This window comes from Emiliania huxleyi (genome assembly GCF_000372725.1).
Source record: "Emiliania huxleyi CCMP1516 unplaced genomic scaffold EMIHUscaffold_237, whole genome shotgun sequence".
Lineage (NCBI taxonomy): Eukaryota > Haptophyta > Isochrysidales > Noelaerhabdaceae > Emiliania > Emiliania huxleyi.
In genome coordinates, this window is record NW_005200272.1 from 5174 (window position 1) to 21923 (window position 16750).

The 16750-nt window shown below is 65.0% G+C and overlaps 2 protein-coding genes across 2 annotated transcripts; one reads left to right on the forward strand and one right to left on the reverse strand.

Moving 5' to 3' along the window:
- The first annotated feature begins 520 nt into the window (after positions 1-520).
- EMIHUDRAFT_443387 (hypothetical protein) lies at positions 521-2987 on the forward strand. Its single transcript, XM_005779046.1, has 7 exons — positions 521-1144; positions 1239-1377; positions 1504-1545; positions 1683-1727; positions 1892-1959; positions 2033-2434; positions 2559-2987. Exons 1-7 carry the CDS (start codon positions 560-562, stop codon positions 2796-2798), a joined length of 1521 nt encoding a protein of 506 aa, XP_005779103.1. The 5' UTR covers positions 521-559; the 3' UTR covers positions 2799-2987.
- Positions 2988-5020: 2033 nt separating this feature from the next.
- On the reverse strand, positions 5021-8775 carry EMIHUDRAFT_114993 (hypothetical protein; the record flags this gene model as incomplete). Its single annotated transcript, XM_005779047.1, has 2 exons — positions 5021-6424; positions 7462-8775. The coding sequence occupies 2 exons, from the start codon at positions 8773-8775 to the stop codon at positions 5021-5023; spliced, it is 2718 nt and encodes a 905-aa protein (XP_005779104.1).
- Positions 8776-16750: the final 7975 nt, after the last annotated feature.

The window sequence follows — 16750 nt, forward strand, 5'->3', positions numbered from 1 at the left end:
TTGCAAACATGGGCTGCAAGCAACGCGGGTTCCGTGGTCAACGGGCGTTCGACCACACCACCGGCCAAGGCTACGTCAAGTCGCAGCGTGGCCACTACCATGATGGGATCTTCACCAAACGAAACAAGTTCAACCTGCTTCTCCACGAGACATTCGGCGGCGGCTTCTCGCCGCCAGCAGTTGCAAAGATCAACCGCCTTGCGCGCAAGGCTCAACGCTCGGGCGTTGACCGCACCGCGTACCCTCCCCACTCCCGCCTCTCATTTGTGTCACACCACGCGGAACGCATCTCCATCGCTTCGGTGAAGGGGGTGAACCGTGCCATCCTCGATCGCCGTGCAAAGCTCGCTTCCGAGCTCTCACGCCGCGCGTAGGGCCCTTAGGGGCCTAGAGAACACAACCCCCTCTCTCTTTTCTCCCAGTAAGCTAAAAGTACGTACGACACGACGCTGTATTGCAATACACCACGCACGTCGACTGGTATTTGACCGCCTGCCTTTTCTTGCGCTCCCCCTGTTGGCCTTGCCCCACACTCTCGCCACCGCAGCGACCATCATACATGGCGCCGATCGACCGCGACAAGCTCCTCTCGTGCTTCACGGCGCACGTCGCGTGGGCGGAGCGTCCCTGCGTGCAGCGCACCTGGCGAACGCTGCGTGGGGAGGCGCCGCTGGGCAGCAGTGCGCTTCCGAAGCCTCCCGCTTCGTCAACCGCAGCGGCAGGGTCGTCGAGCTTCACGGGCGTCGGCCGCATATTTGGTCTGCACAACTTCGATGCGGGCGGGCTGCTGGGCGATGGAAACTACTCGCAGGTCATCCAGGCAACGGTGAGACCGACGCAGGAGCAGGTGGCGCTCAAGATTGTCGACAAGGCAAAGATGAACCGCTACCACAAGGCGGACGAGGTCATCGTCGAGAAGTACGTGCTCACGCACGCTGACCACCCCTCCATCATCCGGCTGTACCACACCTTCCAGGACGCCTCCGCGCTCTACCTCTGCCTCGAGCTCGTGCCTGGCGGCGAGCTGTGGGCGCTCTGCCACCGGCGCGGCATACACACCTCGCACGCGGCGTACTTCGTCTCGCAGCTGTGCGAGGCGCTGCAGCACCTGCACGAGCGGCGCATCGTCCACAGAGACGTCAAGGCGCGCCGCCCACCCGCTGCAAGAGCGCCCTCGCTGCCGCTTTCTGAGCCTCCCGCCTCCCGCCTCCCGCCGCCCGCCTCCCGCCTCCCGGCAGCCGGAGAACGTGCTGCTGACCGCCGAGGGGCGGCTCAAGCTGATCGACTTTGGGTCCGCGAAGCTCATGGACGCGGTGGAGACAGACTCGCCGCTGCGCGCCTCGCTCTGCCTCGCCGACCCCTTCAAAGACTTCGTCGGCACTTCTTAGACACTTCTTAGACACTTCTTAGAACGACCCCTTTAAAGACTTCGTCGGCACGGCAGAGGACCGCCATCCCGGCTAGTCGGGGTCATTCCTTAGGCGTAGACTCATTGGCGAATAGGCACGGCGGAGTACATGGCGCCCGAGGCGATCGACAACAAAGGCGGACCGCCACCGAGACACTTCCTTGACACTTCCATGCCACTTCCATGCCACTTCCTTGACAACAAAGGCGGACCGCCACCGAGGCCGCAGAACCGCTCGCCTCCCGAGGCACTCACGAGGCTCCTCGCTCAGCAGGCACCGACTGGCGCTCGGACCTCTGGTCCCTCGGCTCCTTCACATGTGCGACCCTCCCGCCGCCGCCCTCCCGCCACTCCCCTCCCCTCCTCCCGCCACTCCCCTCCTCGCCTCCCGCCACTCCCCTCCCCTCCTCCCGCCACTCCCCTCCCCTCCTCGCCACCACAGCTCCGCCACACAGCTCCGCCACCTCCTCGCCCCCCACGCAGGCATGCTCCTCGCCGGCGAGCCCCCCTTCCGCGGCGGCTCCGACTACCTCACCTTCCGACGCGTCCAGGCCCCCGCCCCCACCACCCGCCTCGATCTGGGACCCCCCGCTCGGCTCCCCCCCCCCCCCCCACCAATAACAGGGTTGCCTCTTCCACATGCCCGAGGGGATATCGCCGAGCCGCCGACCTTGTCGAAACCTCCTCGCCTCCAACCCCAACGAGCGGCTCGGCGGCGGCGCGAGCCTCGACGAGCCGGCGGCTGCGCGGCACGGCGCCCTCCTCGACCACCCTTTCTTCGGCCGGCACGTCGGCGGCTCGGGCGGCGCCGGCGCACAGCCCCGCGGCTCGCTGCACCAGCGGCCCCTCCCCATCCCGCGCCTGGCGGAGCTGTGCCTCGAGCCGGTCTGCACCAGGCTCACTCAAGGAGGCTGGGCGCGCGCGGCCATTGGCGGCCCGCCAGCCTCGCGCTGGCCAGACGCCGTCTGCCGCGCGCTCGTCTTTGAGCTCGCGAGGAAGCGCGCGCTGACGGACGAGCTGCGGCAGGCGCGCCTCGCCCCTCCCGCCCCTCCCGCCCCTCCCGCGCACCCCGCCCCTCCCGCCCCTCCCGACGCACCCCCGGCCGCCTCCCTCTGCCGCACCGAATGCATGCCATGCCTCTCCTCCGCAGCTGCTGCGGGCCGGCCCGCCTCCGCCGCCGATCGATGACGACGCGCTGATTGAGGCGGCGCGGAACGAGGCGGGCGAGGAGGAGTCGCGGCCGCTAGGGACGCGACCGATGTCGCAGGCGCTGCCGGCTGAGCTGGCGGCGATGGACGATGAGGAGGAGTTGCGGCAGGCGGAGGCGGGCGAGATGTTCGGAGAGAGCTCCAGCGACGAGTCGGGAGGGGCCGAGGGCACGCTGGTGTGAGGCACAACCGGGGGGCGCGCCGCGCGTTCGAGTGTATAGAGATGAGTTGCGGTTGCGGTTGGGGAGACTGCAGCTCTCACCCTATGCGGCAGTCGCCAGTCCATGTCCCCCGCCCGCTCCCGCAGCCGCACGAGTAAAAATAAACACCTTGTCTAGTGCTACTCGAAGGAAGGATGGGCGTAAAATCTAACTCCGCTAAGCGCTAAAACGAAGACGGAAGAGGAGAAGCTGGCCTATGCCGGGAGACGCGACCGGACTCTCCGGAGTGTCGGTCCCAAGTGTGCGGAGAGCCCGGAGACGCGGAGAGAGCCGAGCGAGGTCCCCACACAATGGCGGTCCTGTGCAGGGGGTTCTTTGACCGGGCGAACAGGTGAGACGTCTCTGTCTCACGGGTGTTTCGTCCCTGTCTCAACGCTGTGCCACAAATGCGTCTCAGTAATGTCTCACGGACTCTCACCGATCTCTGCGTTGTCTCAGCCTGGTCACAGCAACAGTCTCACTTTGTCTCAAGGATGTCACACACACGGCACAGTCACCTTCATAGACGTGTTTGAGACACCAGTGAGACAAATGTTCACCCCTGCTGTGTGACACTGTCGTCTCTACTACGTCTCGTCATTTCATCTCAGAGCGTCTCACACTCGTCTCACGGTGAACAAGCGGCAATCCTCGTCTCACTCGGTCTCACGACGGCATAGTTGCTGCGCCAAGGAGCGCGACTCGTCTCACTTGCTTCTGAGACTGTGCTGAGCCACGGCGTGATGAGACACGGCGCAGAACGGGTGTGAGACGCCACAAGCCGCTGCCGTTGTCAGATACCATCTTACCATGCCATGAGCCAACCTGAGACGCAATCGTGAGACATTGGCGGGAGAGTCGAGACTATAGGCTGCGTCGTCTTTGCTAGCCAGCTGTAGCGCGGTCGGCAGAGGGGTGAGGGCGGCGACAGCATGGGTGGCGGCGAGCCGGCGAGGTGGGTGCTCGTGTGGGAAGGGCAGCGGTGGCGTTGGCACAGGCGGCGCCGGCGGCGGTGTCGGCGGCGGCGTGGCGCGTGGGTGGTGGCGTGGGACCGGTTGTGGGCAACGGTGGCGAGGGTGGCGGCGGTGCCTAATCAAGGGCGCCGGCGGTATGTGGGCCAGGTGTGGCAACGGCAAGGGCGGTGGGGCGGTGAGTGGGGCGGCGGCGTGGGTAACGCCCGGCGACGGCTGTAAGGGCTGAGGGGGCGGCGGCGTGGGCAACGACGTGGCGAGGGAAGCAGCGTGGCGCAATGGGGTGGGCGAGGGCGGCAAGGGCGGCAGTGGCGGCGGCGGCGGCGGCGGCGGCGGCGGGGGCGGCGGCAGGGGCAACGGCGCGGGCGGCGGCGTGGATGACGGCGCCGCCGCCGGCGGCGCGTGGGCGGTGGCGTGGGCGGCGGCGTGAAGAACGCGACGAACAGAGGGCGAGAGCGTAGTGCTGGGCACTAACCCGAACCGCCCTGCCCGCGAGCGCAACCGGCTACGCCCGCCGTTTGCGTCTGAGAGCGCGATAGAGCAACCGGCGGCTACGCGCCGTTTGAGCCAGAGGGCGCGATTATGCTTGGGGTTCGTCTACACTCACCGAGACCCGCCAGGCCGCACCTCAGACACAGCCTGAGTTGAGTCTCCCCAATCGCCACTGTCTCACAATTACGTCTCAGGTTGGCTCAGCATGGTCTCTACGGACCTGAGACGACTCAGTCAAGCAGCGGCTTGTGGCGTCGCAAACCCCGCCCTGCGCCACGTCTCATTGTGGCTCAGCACTGTCTCAGACGGAAGTGAGACGACTCACTTCGCTCAGGAATTGTGACGTCTCAGCCCAGCCGTGAGACTGAGTGATACGCGGCCGAAAGAGACGAATGTGAGACGCATCTGAGACGCATCTGAGACGCACCGGCGACACTGACACTCAGCACTGTGACAGCAGAGAGACGCTTGGAGAGACACAGAGAGACGGAAAAAATCATGCAAGTGAGACAGGGACGAAACACCCGTGAGACAGAGACGTCTCACCAAAATTTCCCACTTTGACCTAACGCGCAACGGTCAACGGAGAACGGCGCCGTCTGAGGCCTGTCCGCACAGTGTGACAAAACACACACACATATGCACCCACACACGTGTACGTTCTCTACGTGTGTACGTGTGTGCATGTGGCGTATCCCCGGTCCTCTCGATGTACTTTGTGGCTAACTGCGGGTATGTACACTACAGTATGGAAAGCACCTTGTCCAGTGAGTGCTCGCTTACGCTCATACGACGCATCCCCCCGCCGCCTGTCCTTGGGCCAAGCCCTGCCCAGCGGGACGCGACAGTTGGCTGGCCAAGGCAGTCGCCGTACTCGAATCGGTGCTCAGCGTTGCGGATCCGCTCGTCGCCATACGCGGCGCTGCCGAGCCTCCCTGAGCACTGGCTGCTTCCGCAAGTGTCGCGCAGCCGAGCGAACGCCTCGCCCAAGAGCAGGTCCGCTAGCCTCCGCCCGTGCCACCCGGCGTCCCCGTGCGTGCCATGCGATCCGTGGCAAAAGACAACCTTCGAGGCGTCGCGCCGCATCGCCGCTTGCATCTTGGCGACGAGCGGCACGTCGTCCGCACGCGGGCGCAAGAATCGCGAGAGGACGGCGTCGATCGCCGCAAGCGGGTCCGCCACGAAGTCGGACTCGCGGATGCGGATCGACCACAGCTCGTACGACACGCGGGGCGGCCGCATCGGCGGCTCTTCCGCGGCAAAGACGAAGGGCAAGTTCGGGCCAAGCAGGTCGCTGACTATGATCGGGATGCAGCCAGCGGCGACTGAGTCGTACAGACGACGAGAGGTCGAGGTGTCGCCCCTCAAGTGGAGGCAGAAGATCGAGTCCCGCATCTCGTGGGCATACCGGCGCACTTCCACCCGGCGGCACCGCTTCGCGAGCTCGGGCCCGCAGCGCCGCGACTGGTCGAACTCGCGCACTGACGAGAGGCGCACGTGAACACCGCGGCGCTCAAGCTCCTCTCCACCGGTGACAGCGCGCGGTGCGCGTGCCAGCCTGCCGAGGGCGGCGCGGACCCCGCCGGAGGAGTCGTTGAGCCCCTCGCGCTGCCGGATGGTTCCGAAAAAGGAGACGTTGACTCTGCGCTGGTGCCACGGCCTGTAGGCAGGCGCGCTGCCGCACGGCCGCATTAGGCCCGCGTGTGGCGGGTACGGCACCACGATGACGCGGTCCAGGCAGAGGCCTCGGTCGACGGCCGGGTCGAAGGGCGCCCTCTCCGTCTGGTTGTGTATCCAGTGCGGCACGCGTGGGTCGAGCCACTTGACGTTGCGCTCGAGGCTGACGGTGAGACCACGCAGTGCCACCATCCAGAAGAGCTTGCCGAGCAGTCCCGCGCACTGCCAGTGCGTGCACGCGACCAGGTGGTCGGCGCCACGACGCCGCAACCAGGCGGGCTCAAGCGCGAGCGCCGCCGCCACACGGTCCACTGAGCCCGGGTCAACGTGCGGCAGCGCCGGGACCACGAAGAGCGACGCGGCTGACGGGTCGTGCGTGCGCTGCGGATGACTGCGGAGCTCCCAGTAGACAAACAGCTCGGCGAACCACATCATCCTGCCGTTCAGGTCCGAGTGCCGGGCGAGCGACTGTGAGATTGCACGGATCGCTGTGGCATTCGGAATGAACTCGGGCCCCTCGTACATGAAGAAACGCGGCCCGAGTATAGGTGGCGCAGGTGGTGAGGCTGCCGAATTCCTGGAAGGCACCATCGACTTCGCGGCCCGCGGCGGCGGCAACCTGCTGCCGCGCGGCGCGTGCGAACGACTCGACGCGTCCCGACGGGCGCTTTTGGTTGCTGTGCTCAGTGTGGTACCCAAGCTTTGAACTCTCCTCCGCGCTGCGTCGATGGACTGTGCATCTGTCTCTCTCCCTTTCATTCCTCGGGACATTGGAAGGTCTACAATGGTACTGTCCCTCAAACGTCTACCACGGTCGCCAGTGTCAAGAGACACGTACGTGTCTCGTGTCACGTCACCACTGACTGGGTGGGGCCGCCTCTATAGGGCAGCCTCGGCGGCTCGGGAGACTCGGACAACACGCACGTCTACTTACTCGTACATGCACATGCACACATGCACACGCAAAGCGGCGCGGCGAAGCTCACGCAAGGCCAAGGGGCAGCAATACGCCATACACACCCGTCCGACGCCGAAGCCACAGACAGCGACGAGCATAGCGCGTGCGCGGGGGCCCGGAGGAGCTGGATCCTACGATGTGTTCTGTCGCTAAATGCAAATGGTTATAGCGACGACACGGACACCGACAGAACACGAGGACAGACAGGAAAGTAATAAAATTTTGCCCCCTTCTCGAGTGTCTAATCGATAGCGGTCCCGCGGCATGTCGGGGAGAGGGGGGACGGCACTGCTTCTGCAGCGTGCACCTCGATCCTGTACCGTGGCGTGTTTGTTATGACCCCCCCTAAATGAACACACCAGTGTGAGGGCGTGCTGGGTGGGCGCGAGAGGATGAACGATCCCTTATGGCGGATATAATCGCAATTATCTCAGGAATATAGTGTGAATGCCCGGAAACAGTGTCACCGACACGCCTTAGTCGACCCGGGACACACACGTATGATATTCGGGCCGACTCGCGGCATCTCAGCGCCTTGGGTGGACACGGCTGGGGGTTCGCTCGCGGCAGTGCCGTGCAGCGCATCGATGACACGCTCCAAGAGCGGCGGCGCCTTGAGGTCCTCCGCCCGAGGCAGCGCGCCGCCCACGACGCGCCACAGCCGCTCGGCACACTCCCGCTCATCCGCGCTGAGCGGCGGCAGCGCGGCGAGCGCGCCGGGCTGCTGTTGGGCCGCTGTTGGGCTCGCCGCCCGCCCACGGCTCGCGTCGCTCAACCGCCTCCACGCGCGGAGCAGCTTGTGCGCGTACCGCGCGTGCTCCCGCTCCAAGAAAGCGACGTGCTCCTCCGCCGGCTGCGGCGCAGGCAGCCCGTGCCTCTCTGCCCACCGCGCGAGCCTGAGCACGCAGCAAGCGCCTCCCTCCGAGCCCGCGCCCGGCGCGCACGCGTAGCACCCGCCCGGCGGCGGCGGCGCGGCGGCGTGCGGCGCGGCGGCGGGCGGCTCGGCCGCGTACAAGTACCACCGGACCGCTGCAGTGTGGTGTGTCTGGTCGACGGCGAGGGCTGCGGCGAGGCCCGCGTGGCGAGCGGCGGCGAGGAGCAGCGACGCGGCCGCCTGGGCTGCCTCGGGAGGCGGGTGGAACTGGAACACCGCGGCGCCGCCGCGGCCGCCCACCACGCGCCTCGTCTCAGAGAGGCAGCGCCGGGCTCGCTCCGGCGCAGCCTCGCCCGCGGCATCCTCGCACAGGAACTGCGCGGCGGAGACCGAGACGGCGCCGTCGAAGACGCCGCTTCGGAACGGGAGGGGCCGCGACATGTCGGCGTGCACGACCTCGGCGCCGCTCCGCCGCGCGACCAGCAGCATCTCGCGCGCCAGGTCGAGCCCGACCGGCACAGAGCCCGCAGCCGCGAGGGGCGCGGAGGAGAGGCACGAGCCGCACCCCACGTCGAGCAGTAGCGAGCCGCGGCCGCCGTCCGGTAGGCCGGCCAGCTCGAGGCAGCGGCCTGCCAGCGCGGCCTGCGGCCCTGCAAGACGCGCCGTGTAGGCGTCCGAGCGCTCCGCATCATAATAAGCATTGATGCCGTCAGCGTCGGCCTTCATGCGGGTCTGCCGCCGCCAGCCCGCCACCGCTGTGCGGAGCGCTCCGACGCCATCGAAAGCGCCGGCGGCGCGCAACGCTGCGTCCACCGCGTCTAAGCGATCCTCAGACAGCGTGATGGGCCGGCCGCGGCCAGAGGCCTCGCGTGCGAGCGCTGTGACGAGCGTCCGCGCGTCGGTGTGCACCGCGGTCGGCAGCTCGCCTAGCGCCCGCAGCTGGCCGTACAGGTCGACGCAAAGAGGCTTGCGCTTGGTCTGGGGCATGAGCTGGAGACGGCCTCTTGCGCGCGGAGACACTGGGCGGGACTGGCGCGCACTGGCACTAACACAGGTACACCACGTGTGTGTGGCAGTTCTCCCATCCCTGGGTTCCGGCTCCTAGCCAGATAGGGGGTCTGCGCACTGAGTCGCGCCAAAACGCCCTACCTATCTACCTATGGATATCCCCACGCGCGCAGCGAAGCGAAAAAAGAGGAAAATAGCTAAATAGGTAGGGGCCCTACCTATTGCGGGGCCCTCTGGGGCGGTCAAAACCGGTCCTACCTACCTATTGCACAGGGGCCAGCCAGTGGGGACAGACCCCCTATCTGGCTAGGTTGTAGGCTAGGAGCCGGAACCCTGTTTTGGGATTTCTTTCTTTCTTTCTTTCAGCTCCCTCGGGAAAGAGAATTTAGCCACAGGGAAATTTACCACCAAACTCCCTCGCACAACACTAGGGTCTAGGCACGGGAAAGAGAATTGTCCCACAAGACTTGTAGCGAGAATTAAGAGAGGAGAACCGGAGCGCCGGGAAGACGGGCGGTGAACGCCGAGACGAGGGTCTAAGTAAGCAAGTAAGTGTCTGTGGTAGGTGAGTGGTGTACACAGGTAGCCCCAGTCGTGTCCATTAGCTCCGACGTCCGAGTAGAGGGGGCGTCCTGCAGTTAGTTAAGGGGAAACCCGGCGTACGCCGGGCCAACCCTCGGAGACGCGTGTTTGTTTACTTTATGGCCCCTTTTCCCTGCGAACGCGCACCCCCCAGGGTCAGGGCTCTCTAGCCCGCAGCCCGATGCCGATCATCTGGCCCGCTGGGTGCGCTTCATAGCTCCCCGGCCCTGGGTGTGAGTGAGGTTAAATGACTGACTGCACTCCAAGTGCTGCTCCAAAACTCCCTCTCACCACACTGCGCGGGGACTGGCACTAACACAGGTACACCACACGGGAAAGAGAATTCTCGGCATCCCCTATCATCTACTCTGCTTACCTCGGCCGACGGCCGCTCGGTGGTCGAGTGGCTGCCGGATCGAGTCTGCAGTGTTGACCCTTATAAACTTTTTTCACCTGAAGCGGGCCCAATTTTGCTCGAGGTGTCTCCTACGATTCGATCCAGCGTTCTCAGGCAGTCGCCTGGGGTGCGTTGTCCGTTTTCGTCACGGGAGAGTCACAATCAACCAAGAAAACAAAAACCATTGTCAGAGTCGTTTGGTATTGTCCCGCAGCTCCAGCCGATCTCTCGTCAACGGTCGGATCTTATTACCCCACCTGTAACCTCTCGATATTGCTAAATCTCTCTCTCTCTCTCTCTCTCTCTCTCTCTCTCTCTCTCTCTCTCTCTCTCTCTCTCTCTCTCTCTCTCTCTCTCTCTCTCTCTCTCTCTCTCCCTCTCTCTCGCAACCAAGTGGTTGCGACCGCTTCAAACTTCAACCACGCGGAATGTAGAGCGGAATGGCTGTTCACACCCCGCTCAAAGGTGTTGTCATGTGTGATGTGAGGGGAACGGTAAAAATTCATGTCGCCTACTTTAGTGTTTCGACGCCACCGCCAGGACGCCGCATTTGACGCCGTTTTTTACGAATAAAGGCACTTCCGTGGAATGGAGTGGCTTGATTATGCCATCAAAGCCCGCCGAGCCGGAGAGCGCTGACAGCCATCCTCGCCCACAGCCTACTCTCTTGGGGTGGTGCGTAGAGACCTCTCTCTTGTGGAAAAAAAGAGCACTTGAGGCAAACCCCACTTTGGGACCTATTTGAGGCGGTGTGGCGGCACTCACAGGGCACGGGAAGCTCTCCCGCCGCGTCTGCGTGGCCCGCCCGAGCCGCGGGGAACGGCACGCGCCACTCCCGGCGGAGCTGGGTGCGGCAGACGGGCCCACGGGTCGGTTCCGGGCCGATTTGGGGCCGTTCTGTGTAGTTGTGGGTCAAAATCGAGCTACACAGTTAAAAATATCGCCCCCACGGATGGTACTTTTTGATTTTTCTCCACAATCATCGCCCGGGCCCGTGAGGCCATGGGAACGCCCTCGGATTGTACAGCACCCTCCACTAGCCACAACCGCGGGCCCTCAACCGGGTATCGGTGAGGCGGCAAAATAGCCTTCAGACACTGTCTCGTCGTTATAAATCGGCCAATCTGGCCCCTCTGACACAAGTTTTGCTTTGGGACGCACCGCAGTAAGTACGGCGGAGTCGAGATCCGGCGCGCAAACATCAAAAGTACCACGAATCGGGCCCGGCTAGACCTGCCACCGGAGGCACACAAAATGGAGGCGATTTTGAGAGAGAGATTTTTAGCAATACCTTAAAGAGAGGTTACAATACCAAACAACTCTGTTGTTTGCGATTTTGTGGTGGGAAAGCGAAAGATGGCCAGAACAGGGCGCCATGCGCTCGGGAGCGCTCGCCGCTCGCAGGCCTGCTCGAGGCAACATTACAGGGCACGGCTCTTTTCTGCTCTTTGCCGTGATATAAGATTATTTTTCATTTCTCGGTAGCTGCAGCGAAACGCGGCGGTCGTCGACGATGAGTGCCCCAAACAGCAACCTCGCCGAGCCGGCCCCTCCGTCTCGCCAAGCTTGTCCCCAGACTGGGACAATCGTCGTCGCCGATACAGCGTACACGGTGGCGCCGGCAAGGCCTGTCAAGATCGCTTGGCCCGGCGGCAACCGTAGGTCTTTCAAAATCAAGACGGTCGAGACGCTCGCGGCATTTGCCGAGCGCATCACCAACGAGTACCGCGTGGCGACCTCGTCGTACGCACCGGCCGCGTCGCTATCAGCACCCGCGCGTCCCGTCTCGGACCGGACGCGGTCGAGCTATCAGCCACCGCCCGCTGCCACACCGGCGACGAGGACATGGGCAGAGGTGGCTCGGCCTGCTGCTCCCACCGCCATGGAGGTGGAGCTAGTCGCTCCGTCGAGGCTCGAAGTCGCGAGCATCGCGCCAGGCCTGCCTGCCGCGGACTGCCGGCGGTGCAAGTGGTGTCTTAAGCTTCTGTCGGAGGAGCACCAGAACGACCGGTGCCTGCTACGAGAGCGGCCCGCTCTCACCACCTGGGCTGCTTGCGTCAGAATCGACCCGGCGCTACGGCCACCTGCCGTCACACGCGGCGGCGGTACCGAGCCGGCGAGAACGGCGACGCGCAATCGCGGCGGCGCCAAGGACGAGCTCGCCGCGCTCAAGGTGGGCCTCTCCGTGCGGCAGCTGGAGCTCTACCGGTCTAAGTACATGGCCTGGTGGCACAAGGAGGACCACGAGCTTGGCCAGCGGGCAGCCTCCCGCCTCGCCGAGTACATGGAGGCGCTCCAGCAGCCACTCGCTCCGAGCGGTCGCTCGGGCGAGTTCTCGGACTACGAGATGCTCTTCCTCGACTTCGCACGGCTGCTCCCGTACAAGCTTAGGCCGCAGCAGCTCCGCGCGGGCTACTCATGGGCAGCGCTAAACAACTCAGCGCTGCAGATTTTCTCGTCGGAGCTCCGCTCGGTGCAGCCCTTCGCGAAAGGCGTGGCGGCCGCTCGGATGCCGGGCGAGCGCTCCTCGACCGATTTTGCATACCACTACGAGCGCTACATCTCCATGCCAGCCTTTCGCACGGCTCTCGACATGAAGTTTGCCCACTGGCGCCAGCAGCTGCTGCAGCGGCACGGCGGACTCGCTCGCGTCGGCGCGCTGGGCGAGGACGCGCCGCTGGTCGATATCTTTCGGGCCGTCACGGCGTCGCGGGGGGGCGCCGCGCGGCGCCGACCGTGCGGAGACGGCGGCGGCGGCGCACCCTCCGCGAGAGACGTACGTACACGGCGCTTTCAGCGGAGAGTTTCTGCGGCGCAACGCCGACTTCGACGCGCGCGCGGGCCCGGCGTCTCGGCGGCTCGCTCGAAGGAGGACGTGCTAGGCGCCTCCTCACTTCTCTTCGGGAATGTGCCGAGCGCCAAGGAGGTCTCGGGCCGGCGGCAGACGGGCAAGGCGCTTCACTATCCAGCGCGGCGGACCGCGGCGGGCCACTCGCGCGACGTGGCGGCGTGGCGGACGGAGAAGGCCTCGGAGGCGCTCGGGCCGCTCCGTGCCATCAGCACCGACGCTGGCACACGCAGTAGCGGCGATACTTTCATCGTCGTCTTCGGCTTCGGCGTCCTCCCCGATGGCGCCGTCAACATGACGATCGGCCGTCGATCCCGAAGGGTCGTCGGTTGAGCTAGGGAGCCTGGCGATGGACGCCACCGCGACCCCTCGTGGCATCTCTCTCGCCGTCGGCGAGCTGGGGGCTCGCGGACGGCCGACTTTCTATATGACCAGTAGGACAGCCGTGAGTGTGAATTGGATAAGGAGTTTGCGTCCGTCCACCGTCTTCGTGGACGTCTGTCCTCGTGACACCCACACCCCACACGGCCTGCTCGGGCTCGCGATGCCGCTGCCCAACAAGACCGGCGCGTCCGAGGGCAACTCTGTGCTGCGCATCTGCACCGAGAATAAGATTCTACGCTCTTACATTGTGCTGAGCGACTCGGCGCGCAGCGCCATTGGCCACAAGTCCGGAGCGATCGCGTATCTGCGGCGCGAGTGGCGCACGCCCCTCATCTTCTACCTGAAGTGCACCGCCCACAAGGTGTCGCGAGCGTGGCAGCGGCCAGTGCAGCGGCAGGGCGGCGGGCTCGCCGAAAGACCGTCGGTGAGCCACGCGCAGCCCGGCAAAGTCTCGCTCTCGCGAGTCGCGCTGATGCTCGATGACAACCTTTACCTGCTCTCGGTCTGCGACGAGCTGCGAGCCCAGGCGCAGGCGCAGCAGGCCGAGCCCGTGCACAAGGGCGTGCGCGGTGTCATCGCGACACGCTGGGAGTCAACGATCACTGCTCTGTCCGAGCACAACGGCCTCACCGTCGTCTTTCGCCGGCTACGAACGCTCTTCGAGCGGGCGGCGCCTGATGAGGGCGGGCTGCCGACTCGCGCTGCGCTTCTGACAGTTGTCACAGCCGACGCCTGGCGGAGTTGCGGCCGCCGGCGACCTTCCCCTCGACCACGCCGCCGACCCGTCGACAAGCACGTGCGGACTGCCATCGAGAAGAAGGAGACGGAGGGCGGCGCATCCGGAGCCCGCGGGCGCAGCGGGCGCGGGTCCGGGCGCGGGCGGGCGCGCGCGGGAACCCCGCCAGCGGAGGCGACAATGCCTCTGGCGGCTCTGCAGGCGGCGCGCGGCGCGCCCCTCGCCGGTCTCCCGCACGCTCCTGAGGGCCGAGAGGGCCGAGAGGCGGGGTCGGTGACCCGGGGGCATGGGCGGTGCGGCCCGCGCCGCGCGCGGGCGCGTGACAGCCCGTGAGTGCCGAGATCGGGTCCGTACTTCGACGTAGTATGGGCCCCCGGGGGCCCATCTACAGCAGCGGCGAAGTGAGCGTGTTTGTGGTGTTGGTGTGGCGTCTGAGCTTGGATCTGTGACTAAAGCCGGTTACCACTGATGGATCCCCACCCGAATAACACACAGTGAGCGCCCCAGCGCTTCACTACGCCCTCCGCGCGAAATCTCGCTAGTGCTGTGAGAAAGTATATTGTACTTTTGAGTAGTACGGGTACGGTTCCCGAGACCGTCGAGCTCCACCCAGCGCGTGTCGATGAATCCAGCGTCATTGCTGTCCTCTTTGAAAGTGCCTCGCGTGAGGTAGCACACGGCCTTGTCGGCAGCAGCCAGCCTGTTGCGCCGCTTCTTTGCGATGAGTTGCTCGCTCGGGCTCGCAGAAGCGCATGCCGAGCACCGCATCAATCTTGAAGCAGAATGTCGGCACGACCGCATCGTCCGCACCGCCACCTGCCAGCCGCGCCTGCCGCTGCGCCGCAGCCGCTTTCTGGCACTTGTAGCGGCAGCACATGGTGCGGTGCGCGTACTTGAGCAGACGGTGCGCGCTGCAGTTGGCGCAGTGGCCCTGGGAGTAGGGCGCGCGCGGCATTGACGCGGACCCAGGTATTTCTCGGGTATACCCGGTTTTTTGCAGGTATACCCGGGTTTTACCCGGAGCGTGTGTCAACACCGTGTTAACGGCTGTGTTAACGCTTGTTTTGGGACTGCCGTTCAACTGTGTTAACACCGACCTCTGCGCCAAGTGTTGGCACGATCTGTAGTCAGAGCTGCCCCTGAGGTGTGTTAATGTTAATCCACCAGCCCTGTCAGGGGGGCCGGCGGCGACGTCTTCGCGGCGCTCCGCACGTGCTGCGCCGACGTGCGGGCGACGCGCACTAATGTGAATTGCGCGGGGTGCGGCCGTTCGGGTCGCGGCGAGAAACGGCCTCACACCAGCGCATCGGCTAGTCCGCGGCTCATCGCCTTCGAGTTGCCCGACAACGCGCCCCGTACTGTACCGTACGCGCTCCCGCTTGAGAGCAAGTTTGGACTCGGCGAGGCGGCCTTGACCTACCGCCTAGTTGCTGTGTTGTACTATTGCCACAACTACCACTTCGTCAGCGACGTCCTGGACCCGCGCGACCGAGCCTGGCTGCGGTTCGACGGCATGCACGCGCGCGGTCTCGGCCAGCCCGTGGCCTCTCCGCGCGGACGTGTGGAGCATCGTGGCCGTCGGTACTATCCCGTCGCTGCCGTCTATATTAGTGGTGGCCGCGCGGCCGGCAGCAGCGCGGCCGGAAGCAGCGCCAGCCCAGCCACATCCCTCGACGCCGTGAGGCGTCAGGGCAACGTGTGGGTTGACAACTCTTGTTATGCGGACGCGTCCCTTGTGGTGTGGGAGTTCATACAGCGCTGGCTGCAGGTCGGGGAGTGAGAGCGAGTCGCATGCGTTCGCACGGTACTAGTCCTCAATAGTGCCAGCGACTCTAAAGTACTGAGCCTTGTGTTTGGCCTAATTTCTGCTTGAATTCTAGTTCATTAGACTAGTTCGGCTTGAGGCGTGTCTCCGATGAAAGCGTGTCGCGATCGCTGCAGGCAGCGACGCCGCGCCGACCGGAGGAAAGGCTGCAGCAGCAGCCTCCTACGCTGCCCGTTTCGATCGTAAGTCCCTGAGGCCATCGTTGCAGTCTCAGAGACGCCATCGATGTCCGCAAATGCCCCGCGGGAAGCCAGACCTCTCCCATCGTCCGTGCAGGAGAAGCGCCGCTGCACCACGATGGTTTTTCAGCGAACGATATGCTGGACAGAAGATGAGGTCAAGCAGCCGAGGGTGATGGCGCGTGCTGTGGAACGGTAAGGACGCATGGCAGCGATTGGGGGCGGTGAGGAGCGAGGACACGAGAGGGAAGTCCATGTGTGTGGCTACGTGGTTCTCTCGACGCGGCCCGCCAGTGTGGTGGAGGGAGACTCGACAGGATTCGCGCCTTTCGCCGAGAGCAGTGTATTGCAAACGTGGAGCTGTGACCGCATGCGGAGAAGCGCGTAGCGTGCCGCAGGCACGCGTCCGATGGCACATCCTGGCAGCACCTCTCACGAGAGACCACGACCCAGACACCTCTGATCCGGCCCTCACACGGCGCAGCTCCACCGTGATGTGGGCGCCTCTCGTCTGGCAGGCGCGCACAGCTCGCCCAGAGGGTGCTTCCTCCGCAGGGACCGGCCGATTCACACCCGGATGCGCGCGAGCGGCGATGCGAGCCGCGGGGCCTCCGCGCAGCCTGCACTGGCCCTCTCCGGGACCGCCGCCGGGGCCCACAGGGCGCAGATTCGGCCCCCCAGGGTCAAAGAGGGCGGTTCTGACACCGCCAAGCGGTGCTTTCGCGGACCCCACGAGCTCGCGTTCATCCGTTCAAAAATATTTATTTACCCGCAGTTTGCCTCAAGTGAAAGAGCGCAGGACGTTAACTTATAGTGTTGACCTCTGGAAGCGGGCCGCGAAAATATGGTGTCTCTTTTACCCTCCTAGTGATACCCATGGTGCCGACACTAAACGATATCTGTTCTCTTTTACATTGATACACCTCGAGAGACGGGGCACCCAACACCCTGGCCCGGTGTGTAGTGTACATGAGGAAAAAGAGCCGTATCCCGACGAGTTCTC